The sequence below is a fragment of the Dendrobates tinctorius genome, unplaced genomic scaffold, assembly GCF_039654945.1.
Source record: "Dendrobates tinctorius isolate UK_male_01 unplaced genomic scaffold, ASM3965494v1 ptg000256l, whole genome shotgun sequence".
Taxonomy (NCBI): domain Eukaryota; kingdom Metazoa; phylum Chordata; class Amphibia; order Anura; family Dendrobatidae; genus Dendrobates; species Dendrobates tinctorius.
The window spans coordinates 2,224,066-2,237,184 of NW_027361923.1; the positions used below are offsets into that span (position 1 = coordinate 2,224,066).

The window sequence follows — 13,119 nt, forward strand, 5'->3', positions numbered from 1 at the left end:
AAGTACAATTCATCCCGCAAAAAACAAGCCCTGACACGGCCATATTGCCAGAAAAATAAAAATGTTACGGCTCTTGGAGGAAGGGGAGGGAAAAAAAAACAAACGTAAAAATGGAAATTGTTCATGTCAGAAAAGGGGTTAATTTAGAAGGAAATAAAGTAGTTTTTATTCGCTTTCTGTACTTTTGGATTATACTATGGACTGTGCACCTCCCACCGCAGAGGGTGAGCTGGCAACCTCCCATCATCCTGGGCAAAATGTATAGTGTTTGCTGTGTGTAGTCCATCAGATCTGTAGCTCAGGACCATAGATGACAGTGATGTTCACTGTGAGCCCTCAGGAAGAGTAGTTGTCTTCTCTGGATCTCCAGCATTACACATGAGTGAGCTGTTGTCATCCCTGTCACTGTGATGTAACCGGGGTTCCCTTGTCTCCAGGTCATGCAGATGGCGGGCATCGAAGGACAGCAAGTAGTTCTGCTGCTCGAGGACTATCACTTTGTCCATCCACCATTCCTAGAGATGATCAACAGCCTGCTGTCATCAGGTACAGTATGCTCATCTGTGGTCAGGTATGCTCATCTGTGGTCAGGTATGCTCATCTGTGGTCAGGTATGCTCATCTGTCGTCAGGTACGCTCATCTGTTGTCAGGTACGCTCATCTGTTGTCAGGTACGCTCATCTGTTGTCAGGTACGCTCATCTGTTGTCAGGTACGCTCATCTGTGATCAGGTACATTCCTCTGTGGTCAGGTACGCTCCTCTGTGGTCAGGTACGCTCCTCTGTGGTCAGGTACGCTCCTCTGTGGTCAGGTACGCTCCTCTGTCGTCAGGTACGCTCATCTGTGATCAGGTACATTCCTCTGTGGTCAGTTACGCTCCTCTGTCGTCAGGTACGCTCATCTGTCGTCAGGTACGCTCCTCTGTCGTCAGGTGTGCTCCTCTGTCGTGAGGTACGTTCATCTGTCGTGAGGTACGTTCATCTGTCGTGAGGTACGTTCAACTGTCGTCAGGTGTGCTCCTCTTTCGTGAGGTGTGCTCCTCTTTCGTGAGGTACGCTCCTCTTTTGTGAGGTACGCTCCTCTTTTGTGAGGTACGCTCCTCTGTCATCAGGTACGCTCCTCTGTCGTCAGGTACGCTCCTCTGTCGTCAGGTACGCTCCTGTGTCGTCAGGTACGCTCCTGTGTCGTCAGGTACGCTCCTCTGTCGTCAGGTACGCTCCTCTGTTGTCAGGTACACTCATCTGCCAGGTGCATACTAATGGGCGGCAGCGTTGAATTACCATTTACAAAAAATGTAGGGTTTTGTATTTGTTTATATGGGCTACTTAAAAGGGTGGTTCACTTTTGCGGACAGTTTTATTTTCTTAGAGGACCTTGTAAAGCATATAGCGAAAATGATGTCCTATGAAGCCCAGCCACAGGTGGGGCCTCAGGAGGACTAAGATGTTAACGACAGCTCAGCTGCCATGATGATCCATTGTCAATCTGTGATTTCGTCACGGGAGGTAATAAAAGCCAGTCCATGCAAACACTGGCAATCGCACCATTTAAATGTTTCTGTCGGTGATTGACGCTCCATACATGCGGATCTGACGTAGGGTGTACTATTGCATCCTACTTTGGGAAAGTGGTAGGCTGTGGGTATGAATTTTTTTGTGGTTGCATAGAAATGTGCAGTTGACTATGATTGCTATATACTTTGCATTATTGCTGTCTCCGCAGGCGAGGTCCCCGGCTTATATACCATGGAGGAGCTGGAGCCGCTGTTATCACCCCTAAAGGACCAGGCATCTGAAGATGGATTTACAGGACCATTGTTAACCTATTTTACTTTTAGTATGTACCGTAATTTGTTCCTCTTTCTTTAACACCATTATTACACTTTTTACAGTCTGTAGAAGGTGCATGCTTTTGAGTGTTCACATTTTTGTAAAACCCCAGTATAAGCCTCACATGGTAAAAATATCACACAGGGAAAGTTCCTCGGTCCATTTTTAGTCTTACTACAATGCGCTTTTACTGTGTCCTGCTTGACAGGTGACGTTCCATACATACTGCAATCTCCGATGTGACCTGTGATCAGCTAATGTATCATGACTCTCTGTATTTTTTACAACCGAGCACTAAGGTGTAAGTGAACAAATTTGATCAAATAGTGTGCGCCCATCTGCCAGCGACCACGCAAATAATCTAGATATGAGCCTATGGTATTAGAATTCCCTCTCCTGTGCCTATGCCTATACATTTAAAGGGCAGCTCTAAATAAAGACTGCTTTGGATAGATGGGAGAAGTGGTCATACACTGCAAAAAAAAAAATCAACAAAAATTAAATAAATGAACAAATGCAGGCCGGTGAAACTACATTGCTAGAACATACGTATTGTCGCAAAGTCATTAGTAAAGTTCTGGAGGGGGAATACATTTCACTGAGGCTGTTAACATCAGTGATTTGAAACCCAGAAGTTTCCCCCTGCACACTATGTGTTGAGAGAGGTTAATCGGCCATTTTAAGGGCTGGGTTTTTGTGGACATCCATAGAGTGGGTGGGAGGTTGTTCACCTTATCTCCACCCCAGAGTGTGCTCTGTGGTTTAAATAGTCTGCCTCCTGAGGCATTCGGTGTTCAGTGTGTCTGGAGAGGCTAACTCCAGAGAAGTGTTTGCTAACCTCAACCGTGTGTTTTGCTAACCCTGAGCGGGCGGATCCCTGCTACCACAACAAGGACTGTGCTTTGTGTTACTACTTTGTTTTATTTTCCGACCAAAGGGCCATGTTTATTTTTACGTCACCATGGTTTATGCCACATACAGTGGGGAAAAAAAGTATTTAGTCAGTCAGCAATAGTGCAAGTTCCACCACTTAAAAAGATGAGAGGCGTCTGTAATTTACATCATAGGTAGACCTCAACTATGGGAGACAAACTGAGAAAAAAAATCCAGAAAATCACATTGTCTGTTTTGTTTTCATTTTATTTGCATATTATGGTGGAAAATAAGTATTTGGTCAGAAACAAAATTTCATCTCAATACTTTGTGATATATCCTTTGTTGGCAATGATAGAGGTCAAACGTTTTCTGTAAGTCTTCACAAGGTTGCCACACACTGTTGTTGGTATGTTGGCCCATTCCTCCATGCAGATCTCCTCTAGAGCAGTGATGTTTTAGGCTTTTCGCTTGGCAACACGGACTTTCAACTCCCTCCAAAGGTTTTCTATAGGGTTGAGATCTGGAGACTGGCTAGGCCACTCCAGGACCTTGAAATGCTTCTTACGAAGCCACTCCTTCGTTGCCCTGGCGGTGTGCTTTGGATCATTGTCATGTTGAAAGACCCAGCCACGTTTCATCTTCAATGCCCTTGCTGATGGAAGGAGGTTTGCACTCAAAATCTCACGATACATGGCCCCATTCATTCTTTCATGTACCCGGATCAGTCGTCCTGGCCCCTTTGCAGAGAAACAGCCCCAAAGCATGATGTTTCCACCACCATGCTTTACAGTAGGTATGGTGTTTGATGGATGCAACTCAGTATTCTTTTTCCTCCAAACACGACAAGTTGTGTTTCTACCAAACAGTTCCAGTTTGGTTTCATCAGACCATAGGACATTCTCCCAAAACTCCTCTGGATCATCCAAATGCTCTCTAGCAAACTTCAGACGGGCCCGGACATGTACAGGCTTAAGCAGTGGGACACGTCTGGCACTGCAGGATCTGAGTCCATGGTGGCGTAGTGTGTTACTTATGGTAGGCCTTGTTACATTGGTCCCAGCTCTCTGCAGTTCATTCACTAGGTCCCCCCGCGTGGTTCTGGGATTTTTGCTCACCGTTCTTGTGATCATTCTGACCCCACGGGGTGGGATTTTGCATGGAGCACCAGATCGAGGGAGATTATCAGTGGTCTTGTATGTCTTCCATTTTCTAATTATTGCTCCCACAGTTGATTTCTTCACTCCAAGCTGGTTGGCTATTGCAGATTCAGTCTTCCCAGCCTGGTGCAGGGCTACAATTTTGTTTCTGGTGTCCTTTGACAGCTCTTTGGTCTTCACCATAGTGGAGTTTGGAGTCAGACTGTTTGAGGGTGTGCACAGGTGTCTTTTTATACTGATAACAAGTTTAAACAGGTGCCATTACTACAGGTAATGAGTGGAGGAAAGAGGAGACTCTTAAAGAAGAAGTTACAGGTCTGTGAGAGCCAGAAATCTTGATTGCTTGTTTCTGACCAAATACTTATTTTCCACCATAATATGCAAATAAAATGAAAAAAAAACAGACAATGTGATTTTCTGGATTTTTTTTTCTCAGTTTGTCTCCCATAGTTGAGGTCTACCTATGATGTAAATTACAGACGCCTCTCATCTTTTTAAGTGGTGGAACTTGCACTATTGCTGACTGACTAAATACTTTTTTTCCCCACTGTATATAATAAAGCAGTGAAGATCTTAAAGAGACAGTGTTCTCATGTCTACCTCCATGCACAGCTGAGTGAGCCACAATACATACAATACAAATATATACTACCTCACCCTGAGCATGCTGTGCTGTATGTGACCATTCAGTATATGACATTTGTATCACTGCTGTATAGAGTATACATATACAGTTTAGGTATTTAGAGAATAGAGCACAGTTAATCAAATTGTATGCGCTCATCTGCCAGTGAAATGGCGACTTCTGTAAATGGGGGACTACATGATCAAAATTACCACCCCTGGGCATTGACTTTTTTTTTTTTTTAAAGCCAATGGGCTTTTTGCGGTGCTTTTTTTTTTTTTTTTTTTTAACCTATGTGCAGTTTTATCTTGGGGTGAAAAAAAGAATCCTATCTCATAGCAGTAAATGAGAAATAAATATATTGTCCCGTTCCAGGAGTCCTGCAGAACCTGCACGTTGTCCTCATCATGGACTGTACAAATGCAAATTTCACTCTATATTGTGAGAGTAACCCAGCGTTGTACAAGAACTGCTCTGTACAGTGGATGGAGGGCTGGTCTGACAGGAGCATGAAGAAGGTAAAACGTCTGATGGATGCAGGACCACTGTCAGTCCATATTTTGCTGTAGTGTCTATGCAATGTGTTTTTTGTATTTCCAAGGTTAACAAGGTTTTGTAGATATGTAATGATAATTCCATCACCATTTTTTTTAGGTGTCTTATTCATTTCATCCCATCTCATTTGCAGTTGTATATTCTTTATCTTTCATTATAGGAACCTGTGTCATGTTACAATCAGTCTAGGACATGATTTTTTGTGGACAAGATGACAGTTTTTTACTTCCTGTGAACTACTAGATTGCATCATAACCTATCAAATACTTTAAAGGGAATCTGTCACCCATTTTTAGTGATATCATGTAAAGATATCACCCATTTGTGCGTCCCGTAAGGATTCTATTAGGACTTTTGATTCCCCCCGACCCCGCACCTTTGATGCATAAATCCCTTTGTTATCTTGGTGGAGATGTATGGAAATCGGCACGGTCTGGTCCGATGGGCGGGGCTTATTTGCCTTCACCCCCCTTCCCCTCCTCGGCTTGCTGAACGTAATCTTCATCTGTGAATATCACAGATGCTGTAGTTTTCCGCGCTTGCGCATTGAAAATGCCTCCGGCGCTTGCGCAGTATGCTTTACCCACAGTTGGGCAAAGCATATAATCGGTACTGCACATGCGCCAGTATTTTTCAGCGCGGCCTATGCCCTGGAAGTCTTCACATGCAGGACACACTTCCGGGGCATAGACCGCGTATACATGTGTATACATCACATAGGAGGCACCAAGACCAATGTACCTCGACATGCTTAGCATGTCGTTCTCCGCAAGGAGAAATGATACTTCTTGGATATCGGTCAGACGCCTCTCTCACAGCCAAACCAGATCTCAGACTTTGCACTGATGAGGGGCAGTACCCCGAAACACAGTGTCTGCAAATGGAGATTCTGGTTTGGCTTTTATCCTAAGTCATGTAACTAGGCTCGTTAAAGGGTCAACATTGACTTTTAGGATTGCTACCTCCAATAGGTGGCACTAGAGTTCTAGTCCTCTTCCTCTCTGAAGAGACAATTTGCATAATTTACATGATATATGAAACACTGAGACCTTGCAGTGTAAGTAAAGGGTCAGTAATAATTTTTTCACTGACCTATCAGTGACTGCTCTTAGAGCCGAGCATGTTAACTGTGAAGACTGCCTGTTTTCAAAGCCAGAGACATCATGGGAAATGTAGTCTCCATTACGTGAGCCATGTCAAGGGGAAATAAGAAATAAAACTGACAAACAGTACAGAACTAGCACATCAAAGAAATCCCTTTAATGACTCAGTTTTAAAGCGAAATGTTCTGTTAAGTGAACTCTACATGGGAGATTACATGAAGCATATTTTGGTTTATCTATCCATAATTTCCAAGGGAGAGAAACTGGAGAAAAGACAAAGCGCAGATAGGGTCTTATCTGGGTAATAATGTTGGAGGAAATGCACGATTGTGCTCACCTGGCTGGGTTGTGCTCACACAACCACTGATGAGGCTTATGGCTGCTGCAGACCTACAAGGAGATAAAGGCATAAAACTAGAGAAACAAATGAGTTATGCCGCAGCAGAAAAGATGAAAAATACCAGTCCAATTTCAGGTGGTTTATTCATCAACGCGTTTCGAAGTATACAGCTTCTTCATCAGGACAATCCACAATCCGGCCATAAGTGGCATTCTGGGTGGCACATCATGTGCATTGGCACATGACTGGCAGAGATTGGCTTTGTTACCTTGCAGCATTGATATCCTGGGCTTGGATCCAACCAAGGATAACACCAGCATGGAGACATTAGTCGTTTCCTTCCCATGTTTGCATTCTTTTGTTGTGGATATAACATTCTAATACGGTTATTCAGAATTTGGACTAGGGAGTTTGTCCTCTCCAAAATGCATTTTAAGGCTATATACTGATATAGGGGACTTAGCCCCCCTGTAACAACCATACTAGCACTGTACCGGTTACTGGGAAAGTGCGTGAGAAAATAATTTTAAATATGCAAATGAGGAGGCTTCTGTGCATTTTTATTGTGACCAAGAGTGTGTGGCACCGTTACTCCTCCTCAGGTGCGTATTGGGGCCCTAACTCCACTTCTGATTGACAGAGCTCACTTCCTAGAGCGCGCACTGTCTAAATCATGCTGGCTGGCGTGTGTGCACGCAGTAGGCAGGCACTTTCTCCTCCGTCTCCTTTCTTCGGACGCCTCTCGCTGCACTAATATACCCAGAAGTTCGGCAAGCTGCGTTATAATGACTGCAATATATTAAGAGGATAAAAACTTTGATGGGAGAAGGGCTTCTTTAAAATCTGTGGGCCGGACATGGATCGCTCCTAGAATCTGCCTCCAGAGCTTATTTTTCATGAAAGGGGCATTACCAGTGTGAGACATGTAACGACCGACAGTCTGCTCTTCTGATCTACATGTCTCACACTGGTATCTCCCCTTTTATTTTTGTGTATTCCTTGTGTTGCTTGCTTATATATGTGACACAGCAGTGTATATTGATGGGTATATGGATTTGCAGAGTAGTGATGTATACGGCAGATTACAAGGATTAGATACATTGTATATTGTTCTGTCATATACTGTACATAAGTTTTCGTCTGTTGAGTAATGGGTGAGCGTCTTTCTTCAGATTCCTAAGATGTTATTTTCAGACACAACCCGAGAAGACAAGAAGAGCCAGCACTCGGAGCACAGAAAGTCTCCAGGTAGAGTTCTCTTCTTTATGTTTCCTTTGATTTGTTTAGATTGAAGTAACAATGTATAATCAGTATTGTATGTGCAGACATATATTACACACTTTTGTGTCTTCATAGGGGAGTCTGACTACTACAAGTCATTTCTGACAATCCACGATTCCTGCAAGGCATACGGTGCCACCCCAAGACGATACATGACCTTCCTTCAGGTGTACGGCTCATTGTTCAGCAGTAAAAAAGCTGAGCTTACCAAGAAACAGAAGCATCTACAGGTACTGTACTGCACGGACTGCGGGAGTGCTCAGCCATGTCCTGTCCTAGTAGAGACAGGGCTGAGGGGAGAGGCTCCTGCTGCAGGCAGCTGTCTACAGTCAGGCACAGGCGAGTGAGGAGGTGGGCACTCTGGAGCTTCAGGCACACAATGCAACTTTATTAATTACTGTTTTAATTGTAATATGTAACAAAATAGGATAAAAGAATAGCAAAAGAACCAGACCGGGCAGCTTCTTTTTTTTTTTTTTGGCGTTTTAATTATTTCTTCCCCTTTTCCCCTTTTTTCTAAGAGCAAATAAGTTTTTTTTATTTTTTACTCAAGATAGCCGTATATATATATATATATATATATATATATATATATATATATATGTTTATGTGTGTGTGTATATATATAATATATATATACATACATACATACAGCTCTGGAAAAAATTAAGAAGGGGAAGAGTCTTGAGGAGATCATTTGCATATTCCCAGTGCCTTCTGGGATAAGTGAAGAGTCTCCGCGAGCTCAACGATCACTGGGTTTTGGCCGTTGCAGCTGAAAAGAGGAAATCGGAAAACCAGGGGAAGAGTCTTGAGGAGATCATTTGCATATTCCCAGTGCCTTCTGGGATAAGTGAAGAGTCTCCGCGAGCTCAACGATCACTGGGTTTTGGCCGTTGCAGCTGAAAAGAGGAAATCGGAAAACCAGGGGAAGAGTCTTGAGGAGATCATTTGCATATTCCCAGTGCCTTCTGGGATAAGTGAAGAGTCTCCGCGAGCTCAACGATCACTGGGTTTTGGCCGTTGCAGCTGAAAAGAGGAAATCGGAAAACCAGGGGAAGAGTCTTGAGGAGATCATTTGCATATTCCCAGTGCCTTCTGGGATAAGTGAAGAGTCTCCGCGAGCTCAACGATCACTGGGTTTTGGCCGTTGCAGCTGAAAAGAGGAAATCGGAAAACCAGGGGAAGAGTCTTGAGGAGATCATTTGCATATTCCCAGTGCCTTCTGGGATAAGTGAAGAGTCTCCGCGAGCTCAACGATCACTGGGTTTTGGCCGTTGCAGCTGAAAAGAGGAAATCGGAAAACCAGGGGAAGAGTCTTGAGGAGATCATTTGCATATTCCCAGTGCCTTCTGGGATAAGTGAAGAGTCTCCGCGAGCTCAACGATCACTGGGTTTTGGCCGTTGCAGCTGAAAAGAGGAAATCGGAAAACCAGGGGAAGAGTCTTGAGGAGATCATTTGCATATTCCCAGTGCCTTCTGGGATAAGTGAAGAGTCTCCGCGAGCTCAACGATCACTGGGTTTTGGCCGTTGCAGCTGAAAAGAGGAAATCGGAAAACCAGGGGAAGAGTCTTGAGGAGATCATTTGCATATTCCCAGTGCCTTCTGGGATAAGTGAAGAGTCTCCGCGAGCTCAACGATCACTGGGTTTTGGCCGTTGCAGCTGAAAAGAGGAAATCGGAAAACCAGGGGAAGAGTCTTGAGGAGATCATTTGCATATTCCCAGTGCCTTCTGGGATAAGTGAAGAGTCTCCGCGAGCTCAACGATCACTGGGTTTTGGCCGTTGCAGCTGAAAAGAGGAAATCGGAAAACCAGGGGAAGAGTCTTGAGGAGATCATTTGCATATTCCCAGTGCCTTCTGGGATAAGTGAAGAGTCTCCGCGAGCTCAACGATCACTGGGTTTTGGCCGTTGCAGCTGAAAAGAGGAAATCGGAAAACCAGGGGAAGAGTCTTGAGGAGATCATTTGCATATTCCCAGTGCCTTCTGGGATAAGTGAAGAGTCTCCGCGAGCTCAACGATCACTGGGTTTTGGCCGTTGCAGCTGAAAAGAGGAAATCGGAAAACCAGGGGAAGAGTCTTGAGGAGATCATTTGCATATTCCCAGTGCCTTCTGGGATAAGTGAAGAGTCTCCGCGAGCTCAACGATCACTGGGTTTTGGCCGTTGCAGCTGAAAAGAGGAAATCGGAAAACCAGGGGAAGAGTCTTGAGGAGATCATTTGCATATTCCCAGTGCCTTCTGGGATAAGTGAAGAGTCTCCGCGAGCTCAACGATCACTGGGTTTTGGCCGTTGCAGCTGAAAAGAGGAAATCGGAAAACCAGGGGAAGAGTCTTGAGGAGATCATTTGCATATTCCCAGTGCCTTCTGGGATAAGTGAAGAGTCTCCGCGAGCTCAACGATCACTGGGTTTTGGCCGTTGCAGCTGAAAAGAGGAAATCGGAAAACCAGGGGAAGAGTCTTGAGGAGATCATTTGCATATTCCCAGTGCCTTCTGGGATAAGTGAAGAGTCTCCGCGAGCTCAACGATCACTGGGTTTTGGCCGTTGCAGCTGAAAAGAGGAAATCGGAAAACCAGGGGAAGAGTCTTGAGGAGATCATTTGCATATTCCCAGTGCCTTCTGGGATAAGTGAAGAGTCTCCGCGAGCTCAACGATCACTGGGTTTTGGCCGTTGCAGCTGAAAAGAGGAAATCGGAAAACCAGGGGAAGAGTCTTGAGGAGATCATTTGCATATTCCCAGTGCCTTCTGGGATAAGTGAAGAGTCTCCGCGAGCTCAACGATCACTGGGTTTTGGCCGTTGCAGCTGAAAAGAGGAAATCGGAAAACCAGGGGAAGAGTCTTGAGGAGATCATTTGCATATTCCCAGTGCCTTCTGGGATAAGTGAAGAGTCTCCGCGAGCTCAACGATCACTGGGTTTTGGCCGTTGCAGCTGAAAAGAGGAAATCGGAAAACCAGGGGAAGAGTCTTGAGGAGATCATTTGCATATTCCCAGTGCCTTCTGGGATAAGTGAAGAGTCTCCGCGAGCTCAACGATCACTGGGTTTTGGCCGTTGCAGCTGAAAAGAGGAAATCGGAAAACCAGGGGAAGAGTCTTGAGGAGATCATTTGCATATTCCCAGTGCCTTCTGGGATAAGTGAAGAGTCTCCGCGAGCTCAACGATCACTGGGTTTTGGCCGTTGCAGCTGAAAAGAGGAAATCGGAAAACCAGGGGAAGAGTCTTGAGGAGATCATTTGCATATTCCCAGTGCCTTCTGGGATAAGTGAAGAGTCTCCGCGAGCTCAACGATCACTGGGTTTTGGCCGTTGCAGCTGAAAAGAGGAAATCGGAAAACCAGGGGAAGAGTCTTGAGGAGATCATTTGCATATTCCCAGTGCCTTCTGGGATAAGTGAAGAGTCTCCGCGAGCTCAACGATCACTGGGTTTTGGCCGTTGCAGCTGAAAAGAGGAAATCGGAAAACCAGGGGAAGAGTCTTGAGGAGATCATTTGCATATTCCCAGTGCCTTCTGGGATAAGTGAAGAGTCTCCGCGAGCTCAACGATCACTGGGTTTTGGCCGTTGCAGCTGAAAAGAGGAAATCGGAAAACCAGGGGAAGAGTCTTGAGGAGATCATTTGCATATTCCCAGTGCCTTCTGGGATAAGTGAAGAGTCTCCGCGAGCTCAACGATCACTGGGTTTTGGCCGTTGCAGCTGAAAAGAGGAAATCGGAAAACCAGGGGAAGAGTCTTGAGGAGATCATTTGCATATTCCCAGTGCCTTCTGGGATAAGTGAAGAGTCTCCGCGAGCTCAACGATCACTGGGTTTTGGCCGTTGCAGCTGAAAAGAGGAAATCGGAAAACCAGGGGAAGAGTCTTGAGGAGATCATTTGCATATTCCCAGTGCCTTCTGGGATAAGTGAAGAGTCTCCGCGAGCTCAACGATCACTGGGTTTTGGCCGTTGCAGCTGAAAAGAGGAAATCGGAAAACCAGGGGAAGAGTCTTGAGGAGATCATTTGCATATTCCCAGTGCCTTCTGGGATAAGTGAAGAGTCTCCGCGAGCTCAACGATCACTGGGTTTTGGCCGTTGCAGCTGAAAAGAGGAAATCGGAAAACCAGGGGAAGAGTCTTGAGGAGATCATTTGCATATTCCCAGTGCCTTCTGGGATAAGTGAAGAGTCTCCGCGAGCTCAACGATCACTGGGTTTTGGCCGTTGCAGCTGAAAAGAGGAAATCGGAAAACCAGGGGAAGAGTCTTGAGGAGATCATTTGCATATTCCCAGTGCCTTCTGGGATAAGTGAAGAGTCTCCGCGAGCTCAACGATCACTGGGTTTTGGCCGTTGCAGCTGAAAAGAGGAAATCGGAAAACCAGGGGAAGAGTCTTGAGGAGATCATTTGCATATTCCCAGTGCCTTCTGGGATAAGTGAAGAGTCTCCGCGAGCTCAACGATCACTGGGTTTTGGCCGTTGCAGCTGAAAAGAGGAAATCGGAAAACCAGGGGAAGAGTCTTGAGGAGATCATTTGCATATTCCCAGTGCCTTCTGGGATAAGTGAAGAGTCTCCGCGAGCTCAACGATCACTGGGTTTTGGCCGTTGCAGCTGAAAAGAGGAAATCGGAAAACCAGGGGAAGAGTCTTGAGGAGATCATTTGCATATTCCCAGTGCCTTCTGGGATAAGTGAAGAGTCTCCGCGAGCTCAACGATCACTGGGTTTTGGCCGTTGCAGCTGAAAAGAGGAAATCGGAAAACCAGGGGAAGAGTCTTGAGGAGATCATTTGCATATTCCCAGTGCCTTCTGGGATAAGTGAAGAGTCTCCGCGAGCTCAACGATCACTGGGTTTTGGCCGTTGCAGCTGAAAAGAGGAAATCGGAAAACCAGGGGAAGAGTCTTGAGGAGATCATTTGCATATTCCCAGTGCCTTCTGGGATAAGTGAAGAGTCTCCGCGAGCTCAACGATCACTGGGTTTTGGCCGTTGCAGCTGAAAAGAGGAAATCGGAAAAACCGCGCGCCTATCGGCGCGCGAATTTGGGCTCATCTTTCATCGTTTTTAAGAAATCTCAAGATGGAAGAGGCCAGGAGCCATTTGGTGAGCTGCATTTCTTGCTACATGTTCACAGACTTACCAGTGGAAAAGCCAAACTTCACATGCCACAAATGCAAGCTTGTGTCCCTGTTGGAGGAAAAGTTGCAAAATCTCGAAGAGAGGTTAGCTACGTTGAAGATCATTAAGGAAGGTGAAGAGTTCTTGGACAGAGCAGAATTATCTCTTCATGTTACAGAAAGAGAAGAAATTCGAAGTGCACCTGAAGAAACAGAGGAATGGAGACATGTGACCCAGAGAAGCAGGAGGATCAGGAGGCAGTCA

General features: G+C 45.4%; 1 protein-coding gene across 2 annotated transcripts in view; it reads left to right on the plus strand.

The window, feature by feature from the left end:
* The window catches only part of DYNC2H1 (dynein cytoplasmic 2 heavy chain 1), a 537,791-nt gene that overhangs the window by 166,558 nt on the left and 358,114 nt on the right, over nt 1-13,119 (plus strand). For both annotated transcript variants that reach the window (XM_073558365.1, XM_073558366.1), the window contains exons 50-54: nt 438-546; nt 1,723-1,836; nt 4,863-5,005; nt 7,658-7,733; nt 7,842-7,996. In XM_073558365.1, the coding sequence (XP_073414466.1) occupies nt 438-546; nt 1,723-1,836; nt 4,863-5,005; nt 7,658-7,733; nt 7,842-7,996 (597 nt within the window). The remainder of the gene's footprint in view (nt 1-437; nt 547-1,722; nt 1,837-4,862; nt 5,006-7,657; nt 7,734-7,841; nt 7,997-13,119) is intronic.